Here is an 18,385-nt window from a genome sequence, read left to right as displayed (position 1 = left end):
TTTAAAATGAGAGTTCAGCTGTACATGCACATTTGAAGTGATTTTGGCTAGCAAGATGCAAAACCAAAATACTGAGGAAGTACACGCAGGCACACGCATGCATCTGTGTAAAGGAAAAAAAAGCAAAAAGGCAGCCGTTATTCAAGACAATTACGCATGAATACTAAAACAAAATGAACATTAAACAAAATGTATAATTTAAAGATAAAGCAGCCACACAGTAAGACTAAATCAAAATTATTAGATAAAAGTTTAAAATCAAATATATGCACACCAAAGTGATCATATACAGATACATTTACACACTCACCAGCTGAAAGTTTAGAAGAGGTTAGGTCTATAGCATGATCTGAAGGCCCACCAAGGTAGTCCGTTTTGAGATCATATGGGGACAGTCTTTCTTCTGTCAGACTAGTCTCTGACACTGAGGCTTTGATCCCATTAGGGCCTTTTATACTATACAGTCCAGCAATATCATAATGATCATGCTCATCCATGTGTCCAAACTGGTGGTCAGGCTGGGTTGTAACTGGAGGCTGTGTTCTGCAGCTTCCTGTAAATGGTAGCTTGTAAATTACATCACAGCAGATGCTCCTTCTACCAGCGGTGAGGTCTATTGGAATTCCATCATCCTCTACAACAGAAGACACAACTCCTGGGCTTGTGGCAGACAAAGTTACCATAGCTCTTACTGGCTTGTAGTTTGACAAGTCCATGGCTCCTGTAGCCTCGAGGGAAACAATAGGACTTAGACAGCTGAGAATTGTTGGTGTTGAAGCCATTTGCTGTTTTCCTACAGAAGAGACAATAGCTTCATATGAGAGATTAATGGGTATGTCTTGAGCTGAAGGTGCTACAGCATTTAGTGCAGACTGGGCCCGTACAGGTCTGTATACAATTTGTGCAAGTGGTTCAAATGATTTGCTTGTAGTGAGAGGCAAAGGCAATGAAGCAACAGGGCCCTGCAAATCAAGTGGTTTTTCTGCTGGGGTGTTGTTATAAGAAGCAATGGTTGCTGAGCATGTGACGATTGTGATGCTGTCTGTTACAACAGATAATGTTGTTGTAGGAGTGAGTTCTGCACTAAGATTTACTATCTCAGGCTGCACTGCAGTGATTTGACGTCCACTAGAGTCACTTGAAAAAGACTGGCGACATGATTCAGGTGGAGTAAGGTCCATCCCTTGCTCTGTCATCTTTATGCCAGACTTCAGAGTACGCAAATCAATGACATCCACTGGATATATTACCTTACCATTCTGTTTGGGCAGAGGTTGGACTTTTGCTATGTCTGGTTGTATAGTGATGGCTATACTTTGTGAAGGGACTTGTGGAAGTCTCTCATGGACTACAGAAACAGTTGTCCTTTGAACTTCAGTGGTGACTACCTGAGTAACTAAGCTGGGCAGACTTTCGGAAGGCTGGCCAGAGGTGGAAATTGAAGAAGAATACATGTGACTCATACTAGAAACCACTTTTTCTGGTCCTCTTATCTCTTGGCTTTCTATAGTTTCTTGCTGAATTTTAGTGATAGTGACTGGAGTTACACCAGATACAACTTGTGGAACATCCTGTGCAGAGGGAATTGAGGTTCTCCTGGTGTATGCCTCAGTAGTTATTATCTCCAGAGGATGGTCGTATTCTGATGAATAAGTTAAAATCTGTGGTTGGTGTTCCACTGATGGAATTGAATCAGTCCTGTAGGGGATTTGAGCTGCATAGTCATTCATAGGAACATCTTTTTCTGCTGCTACTTTCAATATTTGTGCAAAGGGTAACTGTTGCTGCATAGTTAAAGATTCTCTTCTAGTAGCAGCAAAGGCCTCAGTAGTAACCACTTGTGGAGATGTTTCATACTCTGGATATGTCAATATATCACTTGTTGTGTATGGCGGTTGTTCTGCGGATGGCAAGGAAGTTCTAAAAGGAGCCTCTTCTTTTGAGATGACTAGACTCTCTGGCATTGCTTGGTGTTGTATGATTGGGGGTATTGAAACTTGTCTTTGATCCGTAAGATAGGGATTAAAAGTAACATCTGGGTGTGTATCTTCTATCACAAAAGTGGAGGGAGCTTCAGAAGTTGCATGAGTTACCATTTCTGGAACTGTAGAGCTTGGGAATATCTGAGGTGTAATTCCATTTACTTTAGTGTGAAGATGAGGGACTGGGGAAACCACTGCCACCTCTGGCATTCTATTCTCAGTTTCCTTTGTAAACATTTCTTTGGGATAATCAAGATTCATAGGGAGAGTCACTCCTTCATGCTCAAGATTAGCTTGTTGTGTTGTTAGCTGCTCCATTGCTAAGGGCATTTCAAAACCCTGAACACTTTGTGCTGCTAATGATGATTGAGAAAAGGCTTGCGTATCTGCATAGCCTGGATGCAGTTCTGGTTCTTCTGAGGGAATTACTACTTGAGATATTGTTAGAGGCCCTTGAGCTGCCTTTTCTGAAACTGGTGACATTTTCTGAACTGTTTCTGTGACAAAGACATGAGTTGGTAAATTCAAATCTTCCTGTAGCAATTCTTTTTGTGACGGAGTTTGTTGGTCAAGAACAGTTGCGAGCACGTTTCTTGGTCCACCTTGGACAACTACTTCTTCTAACTGTAACTTAGGCTGTGATGGTACTGTTACAATTTCTGTCAAATACTCTTGTTGCACAAGTGTAATTGGTTTATATGCCTGAGGAGACAATTCTGCAACTAAACATTTTGGAGGAATCATTTCATCTCCTGCAACAATCCCTGGTTGTTGAGGAATAGATGATGTTGTCTGTCCTATAGTTGCTGGTAGGTTTGTAAGAGGTTGAATGCAAATGTTCTCTTCTGGGAGCATTGTGATGACTGCTGACTGAGTTTGTGGAGGTGGCAGTGGCTGAACAATCAATTGTTCCACATATGATTTCTTGATTGGAGGAACTACAGTGTGTGCCTGGATGAACATGTTCTGATCTGGTGAAACTGTAATATCAGCCACAGCAGAGGGCAATGCTTCTTCTCCTGCTTGCTTAGTTGCTTTTGCTACCTCAGAGAGGGCCACTGGCTCCACTGCCACAGGTGAGGTCATAGTAGTTGGAGATGGATGCTTTAAAGTGGGAACAGAGGCTCTTCTAACTGTAGCCTGTGTTGAAAAAACCTCAGCAGATGTTTTCTGCTCTATTTGTGTTGTCCGTATCCCTGCTACCTTTGAAGATGGGATGGACCATTGTCTCACAGGTGCTTGGACTGTTATTGCCTCAGTTGGAGAGCCAGGCTCAGATGGAAGAGTTATCACCACATATGTTTGTAAACATTTGGTATGTCTAGGAGACAAAGGTGACTTTGGAGATGTTACTCCCAATTTAGATTCCACAGTTCGTGTAAGGCTAAGTGACAGAGCCTTTGGAGGATCCTTCATCCTTGGTAATGTTGCTGCCTTGGGTGCTACAGGAGGAGGAGGTGGCTTGACATGCTCACCGGGCTTGTGACTGAAAACAAGTCCAGCTGGAATCGAAACAGGTTTAGGTGGTATGGGTGGCGGAGGCTTGGTGGCTTGACAAGAACCAGAGATTGTTACAGAGACTGGTGCCATTACTGGTGTAGCATTTGTTACTAAAGAAGGAACTGATGAATGTGGGTGAACAGCTGACCTGGATAAGGTAGAAGGAAGAGATCGTGTTGAATCAGCCACAGACATAATAGGCATAACTTTGGCCCCAACAGAAGACTTTGGTGATACAGGTGGTCCTGAAAGTTCTTGCACAGCTGACACCTTGGGAGATACTGGGACAATATCTACACTGGGCCTTTCTGAGACAGGATGTGTATATATTTGACTACTATGTGCATGAGCAGCAATGTTTTCCACACTTGGTACAATGATTACTACATGTCCTTGTCTGGTTGGAGCAACTACTTGAGGTACTGATGCACTATCTGATTGAATGTTTTCCATTCGTGGCTGTATGTCCACAACTACAGATTGCATTGACTGGGCAGCTATTGTAATTCCATTAGCCGATGTAGTCGGCGTAACATCAACTGTCTTTACGACAGGTATCACTTTGGCAATCTCAGGTAATGACACAGAAGTAGAACGTGGGGGAGGGGGAGGGGGGGTCTTCTTTTTGATAACAGTTGTTGATGCTGGAGTTGGTGGAGGTCCCTGTTCTGTCTGAGTCTGAACTGGGACTACCACTGGCATCATGAATGGAACTGCTGATTGTACAGGGACTGAATGCACCACTTTAGCTTGGGCTTGAGCTGGGGTAGTTATGAAAGCTGAAATTGGTTTTGGGGTTTGAGCAGCATTTGGGGCAGTAGTTGAAACCAGATCAGGCATCTGAATTATGACTGGTTCAGAACATGATACCAATGTAGTGGAGAAGGAAGAAGCTTGAGTTGTGACAACAATTGGTGTAGCTGTGACTTGTGCAGCAGACTGAGCTGAGACAACAACAGGTGCTGGGCTTGGTGCTGAGACTTGTAAAACACTGGAAGCTTTAAGAGGTACTTGAGATGGAGATGATACCAAGTCTGGCATTGGGACCACAATAGGTACATCAGTAGATGTCTTAAATAGGGGTAGAGTTGGACCTCCAGTTGTGAAAGTTTTACCTTTAAGTTCTTCAGGTGGTTGGATTTTGGATGGATCAGAGACCAGATCTGGTATAGTAACTGTAACAGTGGTGGAAGCTAGAGAAGTGATTGAAGTTTCACTAGATTGATCAGATGCAGCTGTGACAGGCAATTGCACAGAGGAATATGAAAGCAACTGGTCTCTGAATGGCATGGGAGGAGTTGGTGTAGACAGTGGGGTTGAATCTGATGAAAGTGGTGTTTGTGGCTGATAGGATGATGAAGACGTTGCATTAGAAGCCAAACTAGAATCTGGAGTGGCTGGTGAAGTTGGAGGTGAAACTGGTGATACAGGGGAAGGAGTAGTAGTTAGCTCTGGGGCTGATATTGGAGTTGGAATTGGTTTTGGCTCCGGTATTTCACAAACAACACTTATAGGCTCCATCTCAGAGGTTTCAGATAATGGTGGACTTATGGACAAATCGTCCTTAGTTTCAGAATCATCACTAGGGGTAATATCAGAGGAAATTCCTATGGCATATTCTTCTGCAAGACTGTCATCCTCTTCCTCGCCAGATGAACACTGGGTAATCTTAAGGTCTGGTATAGGGAATAAAGCCTTTCTTAGTGCAGGATCTTGAGGAACCATAGGCCTAACAAAACTTACAGATCCACTGGAAGTAGTTGGAACAACAGTTACCACAGACCACTTGGGAGGTTCAGAAGGACGTGGAGGAGCTGGACGTTTCTTTTTCTTTGATGGTAGTTCACTTAAAGTCTCCATTTCAGGATGAGGCATATCACTGTCTTCAGTGGTATATGTTTCTTCTTTTGATATAGTTACCACACATGTTTCAGCCTCTGAAGAAGGCCTATATTCAGAAGATCCAGATGACGAAGTTTCCACTGCAGTCTGGGCCTGCTGAAACTCCTGTTCTATTATCATCAGCTCTCTCTTTTTCTGCATCATTTCCTCATAAACTTCCTCTGGGGACCTAAGTATTTGGTGAACTTGAGAGTCATTGGTGTCATTTTGGGCTTGCTCTTCTTGAGATTCACTTAACTTAATTTCAGGCTCTTCCACCAAAGATTCATAAAGATAGTCCTCTATTGTCATTCCTCCATAAAGTGGTTCAATATCAGGGGGACTTTCTCCTGGAATAGCTTTAGCTTTCTGAAGAATGTCCTCGTATGCTTCTTCTGCACTTTTCAGTGATCTTGTCATTATGTCTTTTCCTTGAAATTGATCAGAAGGGGTGTAAGGTATAACAGTGGCTGAAGGCTTGCGTCCTCTCTGTACAGCTGTTTTGAATTCTGGTTCTGATTCCATACTGACAGAGTACTCTGAGCCAGATGTTCTATGGATTTCATCAATTACAGTCATTTGATGCAAGTGTTCAGTGGAGGATGCATTTCCAGTAGGATACTCATGTTTGTCCTGTGACAAATTTTCTTCCTCAGATGAGTTCTCAATGGTGGGTAGAGGCTGGGTTGGCTGTCTGTGCCTACTTTTGCGATGCTGTTTGTCCCCCTTAACTTTTTTGTGATGAGGACTGCTATCACTGTCCTCCTCCAAAGACGAGGCTGATGTTGGTGAGGATCCTGGAGTTATGCTGGATGCCTGAACACTTGATGAACCCTTTGACAAGGATTCTGTGATGCTCTCTACTTCTTCATCAGTACTTTGTCTTTGCCTCATAACAGGAAAAGCCTTTTTGATAGTCTTGGGCATTTTTTCAGGAACATTTTGAAGAGTGGCAATATCTTTACTGTCTGTGTCTGTTTTTATAGATTGAGATTTGGCGGTCACAGAAGCATTATCAAGTGTAACATCTTTGAATGTGCCTTCATCTGACAACTTGTTATCTTTCTCATCTTCAGATATGGACATTCCTTTTTCATCACCCATACCCAAAATCTGCTTTCGGAGAAACTCATCATCTTCAACTGAGGAATCACCACTTTCTGTTTTGAGTTCATCACTGCTCGACAAAATGGGGCCAACCTTTAGAATCTTCCTTTGAACTTTTGGGGATGAGGACGATGTGGGCTCGCTTTCGCTGCTCTCCTCCACTGCTTGTAAACTTAGGCGTCTTCTTTCTGATTTAGCTTCCTCCTTCACTGGCATCATTTGATCTGTAGTTATTTCATTTTTGCTTGCATCACTTGCTTGCCACTCACTCACTTCCTGAAGAACAGGTAAAATCTGTGGTTGATCTTCATCAGACTCATCTGTCCTGATTTTTTGTTCATTAGTTGTCATATGGGGATCCATAGATTCTTTTTCAACTTCCTCATTAGTTGGAGACGTTTTTTCTTTGTCCACAGCCACTTCCTCCCTTTCATTTTTCTCCTGAAAATGTGAGAAGAAACAATTTGTTAGGCAGTGATTGTAAACAAAGTAAAAGTTGCATATGTAAAAGGCCAGCACATTTTAAAAAAGAGCTTACTTCGGCTTGAAATATTAATTAAAAATTAAGAGTGTAGTTGTAAGGTAGATACTTTAACGCCCATAAAAAAAACACTTGTGTCTTTGTGTTAACAAAATGCATGCTTAGTTAACCAGTATTGTGATAATTTCGCCCAAATGATTGACAAGGACTCTGCTCTCATCGTTCACTTTGAAAACCCTTCCAAAAAATTTTTGTTCGTTTGTGAATGTAACATCTCTAATAGAAACACATTTCAAATGACAAATGTAAAATCTAAATGAGCTTTTAAAAAGTCTGATTTAGACCAAGATGTTACACAGCGTTCCAACATGGCCACAGCAATGGCTCCTGGATCAAATAATTAGCTGCAAACAACTAAGATCCTGCAAAATAAATAAATAAGTAAATAAATAAATAAATAAATAAATAAATAAATAAATAAATAAATAAATAAATAAATAAATAAATAAATAAAATACAGTCAATTCTTACTTGTGTAATTTTCATCTCTGTAGATTCTGGTTTTAACTTCTGAGACGAGATCATGTCAGAAATCTTTCCAGCTCTCTCATCCAGTCCCTTGCTCTTAGCTGTCATGGCTGGCTCTTCTTCCACTCCCAGTTGCAGTTGTTTGGATTTTTGAGGTGATTTATCTTGCTGTAAAGAATGTTCTTGTTTAGTTGGTTTGATTTGTTCATTAGGTTTGACTTCTGTAGTTACACTCTCTGGAACAGATGACTCTGGCTTTGCTCCATTCTGTTGAAAAACATCAGCCCCCACAACCTCAGTAGCAGTAGAAACCACAGGGACACCTTCTGGCTCTGACTTTAAAACAGAGGAAGGTGTGCCTACAACTACTTCACCCTCTATAAGGTCCGCTTTAGCCTCTTTTGATTTGGGCAATTCTTTCACACTGTAATCTGTTCTTTCGGTTTCATCTTTGCTTTTTACAAGTGTAATGTTAAGGACTTTAGCATTTGGTAACTCAGCTGCTGGTACTAAAGGTTCTACGGCAGACGTAATAGGTTGTTTTTCTGCAGAAGAAGGTGAGATAGTTGTGATTGATGTTTGATATGCTTCCAGTTCACTTTGTGTGGAAGGCAAGGAACCTTTAACTTCAATCTTGATGGATTCTCCATTTGGTTTTGTGATCAGAGTTGATTCCACTGCCCTAGTTTGGGGAGGTGTGGGCTCTGGCTTTGTAACTCCAGTTTTAGGCCCTGATTTTGTAGGTGCAGTTTTTGGCTCTGTTACAGAGGTTGCAGGTGTAGCCTGAGCCTTTGGCTTGGCAGACACTTGTGTAAGTTGAGGCATTTTTCCTGAGTCTCCAAGGTGCCCTGACAATGCTCTGTGAGTCTGGCAGTTCAAACACAGCCATTCCTTCTGTGAACGAAAAAAACAAACAAACATGAAATTAGTAAATGCAATGTATACAGAATGAGAAAATAGACATTATAATTTCTGATTTATTTTCAGTTGATGCATATGACATGCCAAAAGACTGCTCCAGGACAGCTGAGGCTATGTTGTAGTTTGCTATCACCAGCAGTGTGTGTGTGTGTGTGTGTGTGTGTGTGTGTGTGTGTGTGTGTGTGTGTGTGTGTGTGTGTGTGTGTGTGTGTGTGTGTGTGTGTGTGTGTGTGTGTGTGTGTGTGTGTGTGTGTGTGTGTGAACAATGGAAAGTGCTTTAGGTGCATACAAAAAATGCTGTACAGATCTCATCCATTATCAATACAAGCAGCTCTGACTCACAAAGTACTTCCATCAAAGAAAAGTGTAAAAGCAGCTGCCTTTAAACTACATACGACACGGTATGTTGGCAGTTGATAATTTAATGAAGGGTATAGTATTTGAATGAGATTTTGCTTTTCCACATCTCAACATTTTTATTATGTTGGAGAAAGAAAAAGGAAGGCACGCACATCTACTTCGGGACCATGGGTCCCCGGAAGAACAAAAAACTGAATGCAAGTAAATGGGGCTAAAATGATATTTTATAATTGTGCTTGATTTGTGCCATGAATTTCACATACAATGTCCATGAGATGTATTTTGATACCAAGAAAGTGAATACTTTTGAACGGGGGAGACGTTATTTTAAGTTTTGTGTGAAAATAAGTCCAGGACTATAAATGCGTATCATGAAAGTGATGTCATTCAACCAGACATGGAGAAAAACAAAGGGAAAATGGCTGTAAGTTTTAGATAGATAGATTTTTTTTTTAGATATCTAGTTCTAAGTTCGACAAACCACAAATCTTTTCTTGAAGGAAAGAACCCCCATAAACATGGCCATGTGGAAAGTAGCAGCTATGTTAGGGGAGAGGAGATTATGTGGTGACATCATATTTGACGTGTCAATGTCTGGTTTGTAGTCATGCTAATTACGAACATTTACAAGCTGATAAATCTCAAATTACGTGACTGACGAGGTTGAAACACGTTTCATTACTTTTCATTTAAATGGAAGTACAACACATATGTTAATGTTATTATAATTGTGGGGCGACGGTGGCACAGGAGCTAAGTGCTCGCCCTGTAATCGGAGGGTTGCTGGTTCGAGTCCCGCTCAGTCTGTCGCTGTCGTTGTGTCCTTGGGCAAGACACTTAACCCACGTTGCCTGCCTTGGTGGTCGGAGGGACTGGTGGCGCCAGTGCTCGGCAGCCTCGCCTCTGTCAGTGCGCCCCAGGGCAGCTGTGGCTACATTGTAGCTCATCCCCACCAGTGTGTGAATGTGTGTGTGAATGGGTGAATGACTGATTGTGTTGTAAAGCGCCTTGGGGGGTTCTAGGACTCTAGAAGGTGCTATATCAAATACAGGCTGTTTACCATTTACCATTATTATGTTTTTGTTTACAGAGATTTAAATGGTAAACAAAAACAAATCTGCAAAACCTTCATAAAACTCAAAGCTCAAGAGCAAATAAAAAATATAAACACAGCTTTTAATAAAAAACAAAAGAAAATACAACTTTTGTATTCAAATAGATTTTGTGGTATTATTTGTTTTATGCCTGGGGACACAATTTGTTTTCAAACTAGGTCAACCTGTTAAAATTGTATGAAGAATAATTATTGCTTAACAATGTCCATCAAAATAAGACACAAGAGACTAATTTTATAAAAAGCTTATAGATGCTGTATTGTGATGATGAACAAATTGTTTCTACAACTGAAGCAGAAAAAAAATTACCAGCCAACACAATGAAATCCAAAAGAGCAAAACATCTATGACATATGTCATAACTATAACTCTCATTAATGGTCTGTGATGGTTTAATAATAACATTCCTACTCATGTAGAAAAACCCCATACACCACCTAGATAGATAGCAGTAAAATGCTTACCTTGCAGAGGAGCTAATCACATTTTCTAATAAATGATATTTTCATGTAGTGCCCTGTAGACATTTCCTGTTAAACCTATGTGCCATTACCAGGCAGCTGAAGAAGAGAAGGCAAAGGCTTTGAACAGCTAAAGCAGGATGTCTGTACTAGCAACCCAGCAGACCAAATCACAGCAATGCGCTTGTCTCTGCAGAGCCAGCAAGAGCTGTTCTGATACAGAACAGGGGGGGGACCACCATCCACACTAATGCTGTTAAACACTATGAACTTCTAATTCCTTTGTAACAAAGATAAACGAACCTAAATGTATTCATCAAAAGGGCACCATAGCAAAAATACAGGTGCATCTAATCTGTAATGCACTTTTTAGTGAATGTGTTATTTCACATGTTTTGTTGAGATTAGCACTGGTACAGGATGCATGAAAATAGGAAATTTCAAACAGTTCTTTCTAGAGCTGAGTAAGTGAGCTCTTATAGTGAGCCTATTATGAAAATTTAACCTGGTTTCTATCATGTTTGTATTTTCAGACTAGCTGCATTAACACTTTCAAATGATTATTTTGTATATGATTGAATGTAATAATGTTCTCCACAAAAGCACAATTCTATCCAGGTGCAATGGGATGAAAAATTAGATTTTATTTCCTTTCTGTGTGTGTGGGGGGGGGGGGCACCTCAGCAGGGAGGCCCAGAATTCCCTCTCCCCAGCCACTTGTGCCAGCTCTTCCGGGGAAATCCCAAGGTGTTCCCTGGCCAGCCGAGAAACATAGTTCCTCGAATGCGTCCTGGGTCTTACTTTAATTCTTCTCCTGGTTGGACATGCCTGGAAATCCTCACCAGGGAAGCATCCAGCAGACATCCTAACTAGATGCCCAAGCCACCTCAATTAGCCCCCCTCGATGTGGAGAAGCAGCGGGTGTACCCCGAGTTCCTTCTGGATGACTGAGCTTCTCACCCAATCTCTAAGGGAGAGTGGTTTCAGGACCACCCACGGTTTTCCATTTTATACCTTCCACCTTATTCCCTCTTCCTCAATCCCACTGAGGAGATTTTCTCAGCCTGGAGGTGGAAAGTGTACGAAAGGAACCCACAGAGCAGGGTCCCACTGCTTCAAGCCATGGAGGAGGCTTGTAGAGATACGGCCTTTGAGGCCTGTCAGGGCATCATGAGGCACTCGAGGCGGTACTTCCAGAGCTTTTTGGACCAGGAGGACATTGCCTGTGATGTTGATGAGGCCCTCTGGCCAGACAGAGACCGGCGGCATGATGCCCCATGATTATGCTTGGGGGGGTGGGGCTGGGGGTTGGGGGGGCCATTTTCTGTTCACTAACTTGCTTTAGTAAATCCTTACTTTTGTTAAATAAATCAGTTGTTGAACCCCCACTCCTCTGTTTGGTCTCCTTTCTTATTACAGCCCACCACTTCCAGTCTGGGTTGTAACAATCTGCAGAAAGATTTCTGAGTATCTCCTCCTCCTTTGGTACACAGATCCTCACTGAGCCATGTACTGTGAACAAATAGTTTCTCCATGATATTATCCAGCAAGGGCCCGTTTTTGTCAAAACAAGGGTGAGGTAATGAAAAAATAGAAATATTTCATTAAATTAACATTTAAATTATTTATATGCATCATTAAAATAAAAAAAACATGTTTTGAAATATATAAAGTGCACCAAACTTGACTCAGTCCATTCAACAATTCTAAATGGACAATTATGTAACTCATCAATTAATTATTTGAAAGGATAATTTGTCAATTAAATACTGAAAAAAATAAACAATTCATTAATGAGGCAAGAACTTTTTTCTCTCTCTCTCTCTCTCTCTCTCTCTCTCTCTCTCTCTCTCTCTCTCTCTCTCTCTCTCTCTCTCTCTCTCTCTCTCTCTCTCTCTCTCTCTCTCTCTCTCTCTCTCTCTCTCTCTCTCTCTCTCTCTCTCTCTCTCTCTCTGGAAGCCCCACTCTAAGGGAGTTTGCAGTGTATTAGTGAGTCATATATTGTACAACCACAGTCATAAAGTTTTCAATCAGTAGTTTTATTTCAGTATGTATTTTTCCAGTATCACAAAAAATGTAATTTTATATGGTTAAAACCATCTAGCTTATGTGCACTTTTTAAAACACTGCCCAGCAAACATTCGGACGTTTAATGACAGTTGAACGGTCACAACTGTAAAATACCTGAAATTAAGAAAAACTAACATGACATCTACTGCATTTTCCTTGCCCGGACTCAAACCTGGATCCTCCGGGGCGAGAGTCAGCCGCTCTCCCAGCTGAGCTATGCCAGCAGCTACTGAATGTCAGACTTTTTTATATAGATAGAGGATACAGTGCGGGGTAAACTAACCAATCAGAGGACAGAGAAGATCTGCCACAGGCCACGCCTCCAGAGTGCCAAAAGCCCTTACAGCCGAGCGAGCAGGAGTCAGAAACCGAGCGCGCACAGAGGCTGCCGAGCGCGCACAGAGGCTGCCGCGCGCGCACGTTTTCCTCCGCCGTGTGCTCGTTGACAACGCGCGCACGCAGGTTTGTCACTTGTGCACATCCTTGTGCGCTCACAGACACAGTTTGCTCCCTCTCAGTGCACAAATGACCTCTCGCCATGTATATTTCCGCTCGCGAGTCCCGTTCACACGCGCGCTGCCATGTATATTTGCGCTCGCGAGTCCCGTTCACACGCACGCTGTGGACCCAATGCGCGTGCACGGGTTGTGGCACGCTTTAAACGCCATAGTTATGTTTGGGGTTTTGTGTGTGCAGTTTTGAAAGAAACGTACAGTTTTGAAAAACGCGTTTTAGCAATCTAAAAAAACTGCAAGTCTCTATAGGTCTGTGCATGTTTGCTTTAACATCTATTTTTAATTTATTCCACATACATCCCTGGTTCTGCTTATTCTCCAGCTCTGCAGCTCTCACAACCACAGGATTTAATTACAACTAACACGAAAAATGATCCGGTTGCCCATGTAGGCAACCAGTAAAATCAAGTAACAGCAATGGCCATTCACAATACAAACCAGTACTATTAAATTCCAGCTCTTACTATGTGTAATTTGTTTTCTACAGAAGCAGCACCAAGGCCTTTTCAGAGGCAGACTATGCACACCGACACCAATTTTACAGCTCTAGGAATGATTTGAAACACCGTTGAATGTAGCTTTGAAGCCAAATGGAAATGTCTTTTTTTTTAAACATGAATTAATTTTTTAGATTAAAATCCAAACTGTCAGATGTTCTCCTTGATAATAGCAAAGGAAAAGAGGAAAACTCAATTTAGATGTAATTTAAAAAATGAGATCAGCTCTTGTATATATTCAGTGTATTTATTCATAAGCTTTATATTTCATTATCATTGCCAAAGTCATAATAACCTTGAATTCTTTTTCCAGCTACTGAGAAGACCTGATATGGATATATAGTAAAACACCACAATCTCTCATATAATTATGGCATTATCTTACTACAACAGCACATAGGACAGAGAAGGAAATGGTGTATAATGCAACACGGACATGATGGCTTTAAATTTGATGTGTTTTAAGCAAAACTAAGTGAAGAAGCATGCAGACTGGAGCAAACTAAATGTTGAACAAGTAATGACAAGTAGACAGTTGGGTCACATGTGTAGCGGTTACACTTTATAGCATGACGACTGCAAATTATTTATGACCAATAAGGTGTGATAATTCCATACAAATATGAAATATCAACCTGATTGATCTTTCAAGTTTAATCAGAAGATTATAGTTACTTTTACTTGTTCTGGGACTATAAACACACTTTGTATTAATTCAGACACAGTCAGGTATATAGTTAAAAAGGAATTTTATTAATTTCTAAACTGATGATTATACGTGACAAGATATAAATAATGAGATGTGATGGAGTGGATATGCAGTGAGATGTGTGAGGTGGTGTGGTGTTAGCTACATGTTTATCAGAAACTTTGTATCTGAAAGAAATTGTGAAATCTGGGTCTCCAACAATTTGTTGTCTGCTATAAACTAGATAGTTGATTATTAATAAAACAGCATCAGACACAGTCTGTTGTGTCTATTAACTCGGGCGGAGACCCCCAGCTGATCCGGACTGTCAGAAATCGGGTGGACCTCACGGCACTGGGATTTCGTAGATTAACTCTAACACGACCCTTCCAGTCTTGAGATGTCTCCAGGTCACAACAGTAGCTGGAATGCTTGTTTGCCTCCAAAGTGGATGTGGCTCTTGGGGAGCCGTCTGGCTGTGTCAGCTTGCAGCCTTCAAACAGGTTTTTGACTGTATGTCAAAAGAGTTGTCTCAAGGATGCTTGTTCTGAATTGTCCGGTTCGGAACTCCGCTAGAAACTGAATTACTCGGAAGGTAATTCTTGTTTTATTAAACTACTTTGTTAGGATTTCTGGCCAAGTTTGGCCAATCAGAACTTGTCAAGTTTCTGGGCATTTGTCATGGTCTGTGTCTGCGTCTCCCCTCTTGTGTCTCCTTGTGTCCTCCATTCGTCTCTAGGTGCTCCTTTTGTGTCTTCTAGTGCCCTCATGTGTCATGTCTGCGTCTTCCTCATGTGTCTCCTGGTTTTCCCCGTTTGCCCCTAGAACTCCAGCCCGCTAGGTTTCCCTCTTCAGATCATTCAGTCATCCCCAGCTCAGTGTGTGTGTGTGTGTGTGTGTGTGTGTGTGTGTGTGTGTGTGTGTGTGTGTGTGTGTGTGAGAGAGAGAGAGAGAGAGAGAGAGAGTCCTGCCCTCAGTCTTTAGGTTTAGTTTTGTGTTTTTGAGTTTTAGGTTTATTTGCCCTCCTCTGGTTCTGTTTCCCCCATTTAGATAATTATATTCACCTGTCTTCCCTCCAACCCTCACTCCACACACCTGCTGCCTGTTTCCATAATTACTCCTCCCTGTGTATTTAAGCCCTGTCTTGTCTCTGTTCTGTGTTGGTCCATTGTATGTTTGTCAGCGTTGTTTCGTGCTCTATGTGAGCTTATGTCTCCAGGTTTTGGTGCTCCACGTGAGCTTACGGTGTCCTGAGTTCCAGGACTTTTGGACTTTGTGCTCTAAGTGAGCTTTTGTTCTTGTTACCAGGGTTTTTGGATTTTTGGACTTTTGGCTCGCTGCCTTTGGATTTATTTTTGTTCGTCCTGCAAAATAAAGGATTTTTACTTTATACCAAGTCCTGCCTCTTGTTGTCTGGGTAATCTGCACTTTGGGTCCTAACCATCCCCTCAACGTGACAGTATTTACTAACATCCCTCAGAAAGCCACGTCCTCCTCAGATACAAAAATGGTTGAAACACTGTGAAAGAAAATGATTTAAAACACTTATGTGAGGTAAACCTTAACCTTAATTTGTAAGGAGAATGTCCTTAACCCTTTATAGGGCCAACATCTATTTAGACAATTCCACTCACATCATAAATTATGTCGGTGTGCCTTTATATGAACTTTTAAATTATGGGCTTTCACCCAACCAATCATCAGAGATCAAACTAGTCACTGTTTGCACCATGGCACCATTCGACCAATCAGTGCAGTTCTATAATGCGCCAAATATTGGTTTGTCTACAAAGCCAGAAAGCTCCTCTGTCTCTCGTGTTTACAGTCAGATCTCTAAAACTAGCAATGCTAGGTTTATGAAACTCTCACACCACAAGGTTGACTAGTTGTGCTAAATAAGAATATGTGTGCTGTAAATGTTAAACTCAACAAAGTTGGTAAAATCATAGCATGGTAATAAAACCTACCATATCTGAACATATATACTGAACAAGTAAAATAAATTATGAATATTTTTGGTAAAATTGGTTGATTTTTAGACAATATTCATGGTAAAATTGACAATAACAAATACAATGTTGAATATATTTAGCAGTTTTAAACTAAGATTTTTATGGACAATGTAGGAGGACAGTTATTGTGCCAGCCAACCCTGCCATCAGTGATGATAGAGGAGAAAGAAAAGGATTTTTAGGCAAATATTCAAATTAGATTTATATAGAATAGTCTATATTTGATCCAAATTGGTATCTATCGTGCAATAACTTTCAAAAACATTCTACAGTAAACTGTGTTTTCTAAAAATATACTAGTTTTTAATAATTGTGATATATTTTGTATTAGTCTACAGTGATATGTTTTAAAATTTGCTAGATTATTCTAAAGTGTCTTATAATCATCTATAATATTCAAAAATGTTTATATAACTTGTTCTTGTTATTTTATTTTGGAAATTATTTTACCAGAATAAGGCCAACTTCCATATTTGGTCACTGTGTTTTCTATGATTTTCTGCATGAGCGAAAAAAAAAAAGGTGTGTGTGTGTGTGTGTGTGGGGGGGGGGGGGGGGGGGGGCTGGATTGTCACAACAGAACTACACTTTGGTTATTTACCACAATAACACCCTGGGGATGAAACATTTTAACTACTTCAGTGAGTGCCCTATAAACAATAAACAAATTTAAGCTACAAAAGACATTAGCAGGTTTGAGAAATTATTTCCAATGACTTCCTATAGGATCATGACATTCACATGGATTTTACGTTAACACGTACCACCTGACTAAACTTCCTGGACACAATCAATTTAAATTGTTGGAATCAAAATTTCCAATTTACTGTCTAAAGGCAGCTTTTCAAGAGCACCACTCAGCCTAAACCCGCACTGTACAGCGTAGGTTAAAGGGAGACTAGGTATCTTTGGCTTGCTTTTAGCATCCCCTAGGGTCTGTTTGTCGAACCAAAACCAATCTCCTCACTGTGCATTTGTCTTTTCAACACCTTAATCTAACAGCAAACTGCCCTCCATACAGGACATTGAGGCATGCAGGTGGTATAACAGCTGACCCGTGTCACCCTGGACACAGTCTTTTTGACTCGCTCCCATCCGGCAGGAGGCTCAGATTCATTTGGACCAGGACCTCTCGCCACAAGAACAATTTCTTTGCCTCTGTTGTTCTCATGATTGACAATCCTAGGGTGGCCCACTCCAGTTGCTTGGTTTCAGTCACATGACCCTGAGTTGTGTTTGTACCTGGACTCATCCAATTAGTACCTACACCGTCTTGTATAAACAGCTGTTTCTCTAATTATTGCCACTTTATATTATAATTTTATCGAGCGTATAATCTTACTTCCCATATTTGCTTATCTCTTATTTCTATCTTTCTCTTTGCACCAACTACTGCAGCAATTTCCAGATGTTTTGATTTCTAGCATGTATGGCAATAAAACCCTTCTGATTCTGATTCTGAGCACGCTTCCAGCACGTTTCCTGCATGTTTTAGATCATGAACACAGTGGTTTTCTTTTATTTAGTGATGTTTATGTTTATGTATTTAGCAGACACTTTTGTCCAAAGCGACTTACAAGTGATAATCGATCACTTGATATAGACAACTGATGAATAACGTCTGTAAAATCTAATAAAGGCTGAGGAGATATTTCAGCTGTTAGATTAAAGCCGGGCGTACACTCTGCGACTTTTTCACTTTTTTGAGCCGATTTTCCACTCGTGCGAGAATCCACAAGATCGGGGCGAGTTTTGCGCTGAGCGTCGTGTAGTATACAGGGGTTACGAGAGGCGATTAACACCACGTGACCAGCTACCGATAAGCAATCGTGAGCTCGCACGGACTTCTGGCGTGTTTGATATTTTGTTCGTCCCTCGTGAGGGTATCGCACTGTTGAAGCGGCGCTGCGAGCAGCTGCGACCCAAAAAGTATCAGAGCCGCTCACGGCGCATGCGCAAACACAAAGCAGGGGCGGAATTTAAGGAAGTGGAAGCGACAAACAAACAACTTTTTCTTTTCATCGACACACATGATGGCAAGAAGAGCCAAAGAGAAACGTCTTGTTTTCACGGGCATTACTGCGGTTAACAGCGAGCATGCAAGCGCTTTTCTGCTCTGAACCGAACGCGTGTCTTTCGTTTTCCTGATGTTTACCTCCGGGGTTTTCTTATTCGTGCTTGTAATTCCAGTGTGTTGCGTCATCTACTGGCTAATTTTTAGCTGCGGTAGTTCATTCCACGCATACAGTGTGAGCAGTCAGCTCGAA

At 41.2% G+C, this 18,385-nt stretch overlaps 1 protein-coding gene across 5 annotated transcripts in view; it reads right to left on the bottom strand.

Annotated features, from left to right (window-relative positions):
- pclob (piccolo presynaptic cytomatrix protein b) overlaps positions 1-18,385 on the bottom strand; it is a 71,706-nt gene that overhangs the window by 25,183 nt on the left and 28,138 nt on the right. For all 5 annotated transcript variants that reach the window (XM_015964637.3, XM_015964639.3, XM_070550690.1 and 2 more), the window contains exons 12-13: positions 7,483-8,373; positions 311-6,911 (exon numbers count right to left, since the gene is read on the bottom strand). In XM_015964637.3, coding sequence (XP_015820123.3) covers positions 311-6,911; positions 7,483-8,373 — 7,492 coding nt within the window. The remainder of the gene's footprint in view (positions 1-310; positions 6,912-7,482; positions 8,374-18,385) is intronic.

Source organism: Nothobranchius furzeri, chromosome 4, assembly GCF_043380555.1.
Source record: "Nothobranchius furzeri strain GRZ-AD chromosome 4, NfurGRZ-RIMD1, whole genome shotgun sequence".
NCBI classification, from domain to species: domain Eukaryota; kingdom Metazoa; phylum Chordata; class Actinopteri; order Cyprinodontiformes; family Nothobranchiidae; genus Nothobranchius; species Nothobranchius furzeri.
Note: the sequence above shows the minus strand (reverse complement) of the source record. Positions and strands in the feature narration are given on the sequence as shown.